The 9,898-nt window shown below is 36.5% G+C and overlaps 2 protein-coding genes across 5 annotated transcripts; one reads left to right on the forward strand and one right to left on the reverse strand.

Annotated features, from left to right (window-relative positions):
• Positions 1-405: 405 nt before the first annotated feature.
• On the forward strand, positions 406-7,323 carry HOS15 (WD-40 repeat family protein). Of its 4 annotated transcripts, none has more exons than XM_011011479.1 (14): positions 406-619; positions 1,249-1,389; positions 1,509-1,886; positions 2,429-2,526; positions 2,610-2,656; positions 3,440-3,590; positions 4,114-4,177; positions 4,550-4,708; positions 4,811-4,932; positions 5,441-5,515; positions 5,745-5,798; positions 5,907-5,980; positions 6,218-6,292; positions 6,756-7,323. In XM_011011479.1, the coding sequence occupies exons 1-14, from the start codon at positions 559-561 to the stop codon at positions 6,973-6,975; spliced, it is 1,719 nt and encodes a 572-aa protein (XP_011009781.1). In that variant the 5' UTR covers positions 406-558; the 3' UTR covers positions 6,976-7,323. The 4 variants fall into 4 exon arrangements, with proteins under 4 accessions (XP_011009781.1, XP_011009783.1, XP_011009782.1 ...); XM_011011481.1 differs by having other exon boundaries at positions 2,432-2,526; XM_011011480.1 differs by having other exon boundaries at positions 407-619; positions 1,249-1,394; positions 1,517-1,886.
• A 110-nt stretch (positions 7,324-7,433) lies between these two features.
• On the reverse strand, positions 7,434-9,675 carry LOC105114794 (Tetratricopeptide repeat (TPR)-like superfamily protein). Its single transcript, XM_011011477.1, has one exon. It carries the CDS (start codon positions 9,572-9,574, stop codon positions 7,688-7,690), a length of 1,887 nt encoding a protein of 628 aa, XP_011009779.1. The 5' UTR covers positions 9,575-9,675; the 3' UTR covers positions 7,434-7,687.
• Between the last annotated feature and the right edge of the window lie 223 nt (positions 9,676-9,898).

Raw genomic sequence — 9,898 nt, forward strand, 5'->3', positions numbered from 1 at the left:
CTAAATTATCAATTACATCCCAAGCTTATGAATGGTATCAATTAAGTCCTACACATTTCCTATATTTCTCAATCGTGTCCTTTTTTAGTTTGTTTAATAACTTAAATTTAATTTGCATAATATGTGTGCTAAAATGATGTCAATCTAAATCATTTTGACGAAAAAATAATTAAAGTTAATATTTTCAATCTGATATGCATATTTATGTACTCAGACAACGTTAGTTTGAAGAAAATTACACAAAAATGTTGACATATATTAACAAAAAGACTTGATTGAAAATATTTTGAAACGTTTAGGACTTAATTGATAAATGTGAGAGTTTGTGGGAATCAATTGATAATTAGAATATAAATATGGGACTAAATTAAGGTTTCCCCAAAACAATTATCATATAGCAACGCAGAAACTCTCGCTTCATAACATAAACGGTTTTTCAGTTCCAGAGCTCCTCCGTCTCCCTCATTTCCACCGGCGCTGCCTCTCAACTTTCTCTCTAGCCCATATGATTTATATGAGCTATAATCACAGTCGTTAATTCCGGCGACTTTTGTTACAATGACTTCAATCACGTCCGTCGAATTGAATTACCTCGTTTTCCGTTACCTTCAAGAATCAGGTTCGGTTTACCTTTTTACGTTTTCATGCAATTTAGGGTTTATATTTTTGCTTTTATTCTTATTTTTTTGTGAAATAACGAAGGTTAGGGTTTTGCTTTTAGAGTTTGGTTTTAAATGTAATTATTTAGAATTTTTAAGTCATGCTATGTTCAGAATCTGTAATTTCGGGGTTTTGTTCTGTATTTTCCACTAAAAAGGAGCCTGAGCTTGTAGATCTGTGAACTTGGTTCTTCTAGTCTTGTTTAATTTTATTTAAATATTTTTGTACTTTGTTAAGAACATGAAAAGCTTGTATACTGATTGGTTGCCTGAATTTACAATATGAAATTTAAATGAAGTATGGAGATGCAATTTGAAACTTATGAAAAAGATTGGGCCGCCTTGATTGACATTTTTAATTGTAAGGGATTTGATTTAAATGCAATCGAAAGCCTCCATTAGGCCATACTTCTGGAAGAAATCTTTTAAATTTTTTTGAGTTTTCAGCGGAAGAAAAACAAAATATTAAATGTGTTCTGGTAGTTATTGTTTTTAGCAGTGACATTGGGTAATGATAGAAGGCAACGGGTCATGAGATACCACTGTGAATTTAAAGATTAGTTTTTGAGATTTTTTTATGTTCCTGCAGGTTTTACGCATTCAGCTTTTGTGTTAGGATATGAGGCAGGAATTAACAAATGCACCATAGATGGCAATATGGTTCCACCTGGTGCTCTCATTACTTTTGTACAAAAGGGGCTTCAGTACTTGGAAATGGAAGCGAATTTGAGTAATGTTAGCATGTTTAAATCTTTTGTTCTCTGATTTTTTGGTTTTTAAATTAGTGTTTGTTTAACATTTTTTGCTTTACATGCTTTGGGATTTATATTGATCAAGGTTTGTTTCAAGCTTGCCAGAGTGATGCAGATGTAGATGAAGATTTCTCATTTTTGCAACCTTTGGATCTTATCACAAAAGATGTGAATCAATTGCGGCAGATAATACAAGAGAAGAAAAAAAATTTGCGCAAGGATGGAGAGAAGGAGAAAGACAGAGACAAAGATAAAGATAAAGACAAAGACAAAGACAAAGAGTTCGAAAGGGAACATGAAAGAGAACGTGCACGAGTGAGAGAGAAGGAAAGACATGAAAGGGAAAAGGAGAATGAAAAGGATAGAGAGAGGTTAGAAAGGGAAAAAGAGCGAGACAAGCAGCATGAGGATAACACTGATAGCAGAATGATTACTGATACAGAAAATAAGCATGAAGAAAATGGAATTTCTGAAGGCAATTTCACTCCTATGCTTTTTTTTTTTATTTTATTTTTATGTCCCTTTGCTGTTTTTAGTTTTTGAATTTTTATCTTAACATCTTATTTGAGGTTTTCAAGGCACCTTATTCTCACCTCATGCCTCCAAGGTGAGTGCATTGGCATCTTGTGACAACACTGCCATGGTTAAATTTTAAGACCTTTCTTGTATATACTACTGTTCTTTGTTCTTTTCCTAGTTTTTTTAAGCTTAAGCTCTAATATAGATTATCTTCACTTACAATTTTACTTCACTGCTTTACCATAGTCTAGGGTTCTATGCTGTCACAATGTCGGGATGGTGAGGCTACTGTTAAAAGTCATTTTGTTTTCCTTTTTCCCTTGGAATGTGGTGAAATGTTAGTTATATAGTGGAAATGGATAAGTGATTATTAATTTTCAGTTTTCTGTTATTTTCTTGAATAATTAGTGAACATATTGCATTCTTACTCCCTTTCTCTGCCTCGTTTTCTCACCTTCATGTTATATATTTCCTAAAATGTGAAAATCTATTATTTAGTAGGACCAGAGCCAATGGATATTTCTACAGCATCAACATCTCAGACATGTGAAATTCCTAGTTCTGATGTGATGATTTTGGAAGGACATACTTCTGAGGTTGGAACATTTGCCATCCTTTTTGCTTTTTATATTAATATCTTGTTTTTTGTTTTCTCCATTTGCCATGTGCTTCTTTTCAGGTTTGTGCTTGTGCATGGAGTCCAACAGGATCACTTCTTGCATCAGGGTCAGTAATTTTTGGCTGAGACACTTCTTTTGTTGATAATTCTGTGTTTGCAACTCTGATTTATATGCCAAAACTTATTGTATCTTGATTCTTAGTTTTCTGTTATTTGGTAAAAGTTGCTCATTATGTTAACTTTATTAGCAAAAGAACATTATTTAAACATAACAGGCTATGCAAGGTTATTATTCTTCTGTAAATATAAAGTATGTCAGGCTGAATGTTTTATTGGTAATTGGTTATATAATCCTCAAATAGGTAAAACTAATTTCACCAAGGAAATGAAGTAAGTTTAAATAATCTTTTAGATTTGATACAATGTGTTACATTATTTTTAAGTGAAGGATACACATGCTGGACAATTTGGAAAAAATAAGAGCAAATCATTTAAGTTTCTTGTCTTAAAAGAAGTGTATCATATCCACTGTAGAGATTTTCTTTGCCCTCAGTTCGCTTGTGAGTATATGTGCTGCTTTATCTAGTGTCTTTATGAGTTTTGCTGTTTCAATTGGTATTTGATTTCACTATGACATTCTATTTCAATATGGGAGGATATGATGGTATATAGATTGCCCATTCGATTTTTCTACTTTGATAGTGTCAAAACTAATGGCCCTCAGTGGTAACGGGGTTTACTGGACATTATGCAAGCATCTGTAATGCAACCTTTCTTAAAGTTGCAGATTACTTGTAATATTGGACGGCATCTATAATAGCCTAAGAAAATTGTTGGTTCTCCTTTCCTTACCCTTCACCTCACACCACTCTTTTTATCATAATTTCTAGTTCTGGAGATTCCACAGCGCGAATTTGGACAATAGCTGAGGGGACCTCTAGGTCAGTTGCTCAGAATGGTCCTTTAAATGTGCTAGTATTGAAGCATGTAAAGGGAAGGACAAATGAGAAAAGCAAAGATGTGACAACACTTGATTGGAATGTGAGTTCTCTTAAAGGCTTTGATTGTCAAGAATAGTAATTTTAATGTTTCTTCATATTGTTGCCTTATGAATTCACTCTTCATAAAGATTTTCATGTCATAAGAATATACCTCTTGAGGTATTCCTCTTTTTTTCTTTCCCCCTCTTAGCATAATGGAGGCTTTACAAGAAAAAAAATGACCTGCACATGACCACATGGTTCATGTTAAACAAAATGTCCCAAGGAAATAAATAGCGTGAGTTGACAAGAATTATGTTGGCTATGTTGAGAATTAGGCTAGCTATGTTGATTCCGATGGGCTTATGACTGTGTATCATATTATGTAATTTCAATGGAGAAGGAAAAAAGGAAGCTTAACATTGCAAGTCATTTACTCAACTTCAAATGAGCTCAAACTGAAGCTGATAGGCAGGGTGTGATGAAAATTGTTTCCTTTGTTGCAGGATCAAGAAAATTTTACATGTCAAATTAATCTATTTTCCTCACAAGTACTCATCACTAGTTTGCCTCCTATTGTACAGGGCGAGGGAACATTACTTGCAACTGGCTCTTATGATGGGCAGGCAAGAATTTGGAGTACAGACGGTAAGATATTTCAAATGATCTGTTTCATTCCCTTCTATTTCAGGCTGAAAGTGAGCAGCAAGTCATATATGTAAAAAATAAACAATAAAGGGAGCTCAGATATCTTTTCTTGTGTTCATTTCTCACTCTTAAGGGTAGGGTATGCTAACACAAGTGTGCCACTATCAACTTGTCACTTAGACAAACCAATACAGCAGTGTTTTTTATAAAATTAGGTGTACACACATGTGCATATGTTATTATTCTGTTAAAATTAGGTGTACACACATGTGCATATGCTATTATTCTGTTGATTGAAATCGTGCTTTTACTTCAGATTTTCTGTGCAATTTGGAACTCTGGCTTATCTTCTGGATCTTTTCCCTTGTCCAGGTGAACTAAAGACTACATTAAGTAAGCATAAAGGACCCATATTTACTTTGAAGTGGAACAAGAAGGGGGATTATCTGCTAACTGGAAGCTGTGATAAAACAGCAATTGTGTGGGATGTGAGGGCTGAGGAATGGAAACAGCAGTTTGAGTTTCATTCAGGTTTTAAATTGCTCTTAGATTGCTAGAATCAGTAGTCTTTTGTCAGAAAAAAGAAATCACTGATTATTGTTACATTTGCTTTCATATTGGTATTTGTTTTAGGTCCTACACTTGATGTTGACTGGCGCAATAATGTTTCATTTGCAACAAGCTCCACTGACAATATGATATATGTATGCAAAGTTGGAGAGACGCGCCCTATTAAAACTTTTGCTGGACATCAGGTTTGTACTATCTTTCTACAATTGCATATTGTTCATGCTGTTCCACTCAAACATGCCCAAAGTAATATAGTCAGAGACTTTTTATATCTCAAGTAAGCTGGGAGATTGTTTTTTTTAAAACAATTGGGTCAGATTCTAGAGGGGCTGAGAATCCACAACCGAACCTTGTGTGTGTATGATATTATGAATGGGGCAATGCGAGACCAAGTCTGATTAATTTAGTAGGAAGCCACCAATCTGTTAAAATAAATAAATATGGAATAATTTCATACTTCAAATCAAGGATTGACTAGCATTGTTATTTAATTAACCTGGATGCCTAATCCGATGAACCACCAGGTTGCACTGTTGTGGTTCTCTGGGCTACATAGAAAACTTGATGATGCTATTTATGGACTGGGTTATAACTGCAGTATTCAACTTAAAGCTTTGCAGTCAAATGAATTTTTCTTGAGCAACAATCAAAGCTTTTCATGCTGCTTATATTTGTCACTTTTTGCAATTTCAGGGCGAGGTTAATTGTGTCAAGTGGGATCCTACAGGTTCATGGTTGGCATCTTGCTCTGATGATATCAGTGCTAAGGTTATTATCTGTGCCTTTTTTTATGTCATCTATTCACTGATTTACATTTTAGTTTTCAGGTGTTATATTTGTTCATTTATGACTCATGAATGCCCTACACTAATCTCTGAGCTTTTATTTTAAACATAATCCCTTGATTTATCATTGCTTATGAGCCCTTTTAAGTCCTATTTCATTTCTTGTTAGCTTGCTATTTTCGTGGTTGGCAACTGATGAAATTGTACTGCAGATATGGAGCATGAAGCAGGAGAAGTATGTTCATGATCTAAGGGAACATTCTAAGGTACCGCCGACCTTTTATTTTTGCAGATGAAGATTTGTTGGGGTTGATGCATTCTCTTTATATATCACATTGGATTGCTATCATGAATCTTTATTACTCGTGTTGCAGGAGATTTATACTATCAGATGGAGCCCTACGGGACCTGGTACAAACAATCCCAACCAGCCATTAGTGCTGGCTAGGTAAACTACTGCTTTGAACTTAAATGTTATTGGTGTCTGTGCAGTACAAATTAAGTAGTTCTGGTTACTGTCTGACATCTGTCTTGCTAATTTTCAAGAAATCGTCAGTCTTAATCCCAGTTTTGTATAGGATCATGAAACATCAAGTTCTTGTATCACATTGTATGATTCAGGTCAACTTTGATGAATTGTTTTATGTTTTCTTTCTGATATTATGCGGTTCTGCTTTCTTTATAGTGCATCATTTGACTCGACAGTGAAGTTATGGGACGTGGAATTTGGGAAACTTCTCTGCAGTTTGAATGGACACAGGTATACACTTAACCTTTTCTCTCTCCATATTGAAGGATCAGGAGAAAAAAAATTAGTTTCATTATCAGCTTCTAGGTATTTGAATGCTTGAAGATTAAATGAGCCAATATTTGAAGTTATCTTAATTCATTGCTCTGAAATCTGACTTCCTGTGATATCAACCTGTTATTTTCTTTTGAAAATTCTTGACTTCTGCTCCAATTTTTCTCCTGACCTCTTTTCTTTTTTATTAACATCAAATACTAAACTGATCCTTGTTGAGTTTGGCTTGATCAGTGCCAGATGGATCTGCAATCCTCTCTTGCTTTAGTCCCTGGAATTTCAGGACTGCTCTAGTTAAAGAGGAATGCATTTTCGTTCTGTTATCCCGTCATTGAACAGATAATTGAATTTATGATTAATCAAATTGTTACTGCCCTATTTGTAGCTATTATTGATGAATGTCTTTTAATTGAATTTCCAGGGAGCCTGTGTATTCGGTTGCATTTAGTCCTAATGGAGAATACCTGGCAAGTGGATCTCTTGATAGATGCATCAACATTTGGTCATTGAGGGAAGGAAAGATTGTGAAAACATATGCTGGCAACGGGGGAATATTTGAAGTTTGTTGGAACAAGGAAGGTGATAAAATTGCTGCCTGTTTTGCCAACAATACAGTTTGTGTTTTAGATTTCAGAATGTGAAAACTAGTGAGGTGCTAGGATCGGCTGGGATTTCTAGGAGCTTGTGGTAGCATTCTATTTAGCTGGTCTTCAGTTTCCCGTGGAAGTGAGCTTTCCTTCTATGGGGATGTGAAAAGTTCTTCCATTTGGTAGGTTTTTCATTTTATTGTTTTGGTAGTTATAGGTGTTACTAATTTGGAATTCAAAGATTGCTGCAAGTCGTAAGTGAATCTCCCCAGCCAATTGTTAGCTAGTCATCTGCTCTGTAGGACGTGGTTCGGGAACAAATATGTACAGAATTGTTTGCACTGGATCCTTTTTAGCTTCGTTTACATTACTATTTCATATGAAGCATCCATCTTTCTGAAATTTCAGTTGTCCACTTTTTTATATCCTGCCCAGAACTGAAGAACATTTGGTGTGCGCACCAGCACCCTCACATTCACTAATGGAATAATTGTCGTTTCTTTCTATAAACATAAAAGAAATTGGCACTTGTATAGTAGGCATGCTGTATATCGAAGACTTGCAGTGCTGCTACCAAGACTGGTATGTATTCCCGTTCGCCAACGAGAACCGCATCTGATCTCAATATGAAGGGCATTTGTGGAAATATTCAGGTACATTAAAACAGTGAGCTGATGATGGCCTGGAAAACATTTCTTAGAAATAACTGCTTATGCGGCAATACAGGATCACAAATTTATTCACGATCCCAGGCCAGATGTACAATTTACCAATAGTCTCCACAAGAACACAAGCCATCTACAAAGTGGTGGAAACGGTTTCGATCCCTCATTACAATCTTGCGTCCGGTGATCTTTGAAATCAACTTTGTCACAGCATGACAATCCGCGCAGACCCTTAGATTCTTTACGATCTTTATTGCAGTGCCTGGCTTGGTTATTATAAGCCCAAAAGCAAGGGCAAGTTTCTCACTGTGAACCCCAAGTGACTGCTCCTTTTGCGCATCCTCCAGGTCATGTAATACAATATCTGTCTGTGGGGTATAACCATGAGTTTTAAGCCAGCCATTTATCTCCTCCAACATTTCATAGATCTCTTTGCTCCTCGGATGTCTCAAATCTCCAGCCAAAAACTCATGCACCTTGTTATTCACTTCAATCGAGCTACAACCAGGCTCCTTCTCAAACCCACTCTCTTTCATCAAGGTCCTCACCCTCGCCACACCTTCCCAATTGCCAGCTGCTGCATAAATGTTAGAAAGAAGAACATAAGTCCCCGAATTTGCAAGATTCTGGCTAACAAGATACTCCGCTATTTGCTCTCCCAGGGCAATGTTGCCATGGAGCCTGCAAGCCCCAAGCAGAGTTCCCCACAATACGGGATCCTGCTCAATCTCCATGTTCTTAACAAGTTCATATGCTTCTTCTAAATACCCAGCACGGCCAAGAAGATTTACCATACACCCATAATGCTCAACCTTGGGTTCAATCCCATGCTCATCTTTCATTGAATAGAAAAATTTCCATCCTTCACTGACCAAACCAGCATGACCACAAGCATTTAAAACACCAATAAACGTTATATCTGTAGGCTGGTATCCGATCATACACATCTCTTTAAACAACCGCAGAGCATCTTGGCTAAATCCGTGCATTGCATAACCAACAACCATCGAATTCCAAGCAACAACATCCTTGTTACTGATCCTCTCAAAAACCAACCGCGCATCCTCCAAACTACCACATTTACTATACATATCAATCAAAGACGTACCTACTCGAACATTAATCCCAATCCCATTATTCTCAATATATGAATGAACCCACCTTCCTGTCTCCAAAGCCCCAGTTTGCCCACAAGCAGAAAGAACAGCCAACACAGTAACTTCGTTCGGTCTCACTTTGGCATTCAACATTTTTCTAAACAACAACAATCCTTCATTAGGCAATCCATGTTGCGCGTACCCATCAATCATAACGTTCCAACAAATGGCATCCCTCTCTTCCAGCCCATCAAACAACACTCTTGCCTCATCAATCATCCCATACTTGGCATAACAAGTAATCATCGCTGTCAACGAAACTAAACTCTTCTCAGGCATTGCATCAAACAGCGTACGCGCAGAAACAACATCGCCTCCTCTTGCATATACGTCAACAAGACAAGTCCTCACATACAATTCTGCATCAAACCCAAATTTTATTGCTTGCCCATGTAGCAATTTTGCAGGTTCAATCGGGCATGACTTCAATATCGATGAGAAGGTAAACGCATTAGGGAATACATTTTGACTCAACATTTGGACATAGAAAAGAAGTGCTAGGTGATGTAGATTGTGAATAGTGTGGGCATGAATAATAGAAGTATAAAAAAAGACATTGGGGTTTTGGGTTTTGTTAAACAGTGCAAGAGAGCGGTTTAAGTGACCCAGAGAGGAGTAAGAACGTTGAAGCTTGAAGTTGAGGATTGGGTGGTCATGGAGATTGTGGCGGTAGAGAAAGGCGTGGATTTGGTTGAGATGGTTTAAGGATTTGGATTTGTCGATTAAAATTGCGATTTTTTCTGGTGGAGGGTTGTGCAGAATGGTGGAGGAGCGGGTTATGTTGGCGTGTGGTGGTGGTGGTGGAGTAGTGAAGATAGTGGTAGAGGACATGGAATTGTCCGTTTTCTTGGAGTCACGGTGGCTTAACAAGCTTATTCAGGATGTTCGCGAAATTATTAATCAGCAGCGGAATGGCTGAACTGAATTGTTGTTCTTTTTGAGATTAACATATCCGTTCGTTCAAGTTGAACCATACTCTAACATTGGTCACTCATTTTTTCATAGTCCTTGTAGTTTATTAAGAATAATTAACTAGTCCCTATAGTATTAAAATAGTAATTAATCAATACATTAACAACTGATTTCCTTCTTTTAATGTTTATATTTTCCATCAAACTATGTTTCTTTTCTTTTCTCTATTTCATTATAAAAGAA

The sequence above is a fragment of the Populus euphratica genome, unplaced genomic scaffold, assembly GCF_000495115.2.
Source record: "Populus euphratica unplaced genomic scaffold, PopEup_1.0 scaffold585.1, whole genome shotgun sequence".
Taxonomy (NCBI): domain Eukaryota; kingdom Viridiplantae; phylum Streptophyta; class Magnoliopsida; order Malpighiales; family Salicaceae; genus Populus; species Populus euphratica.

Bases quoted from the DNA above. Each gene is read 5' to 3' on its own strand.
- LOC105114794 (XM_011011477.1), bottom strand. From the start codon at position 9,574: ATGTCCTCTACCACTATCTTCACTACTCCACCACCACCACCACACGCC.
- HOS15 (XM_011011479.1), top strand. From the start codon at position 559: ATGACTTCAATCACGTCCGTCGAATTGAATTACCTCGTTTTCCGTTAC. The intron at 3,591-4,113 runs GTGAGTTCTCTT...CCTATTGTACAG, and splicing joins TGACAACACTTGATTGGAAT to GGCGAGGGAACATTACTTGC. The intron at 4,933-5,440 runs GTTTGTACTATC...TTGCAATTTCAG, and splicing joins AAACTTTTGCTGGACATCAG to GGCGAGGTTAATTGTGTCAA.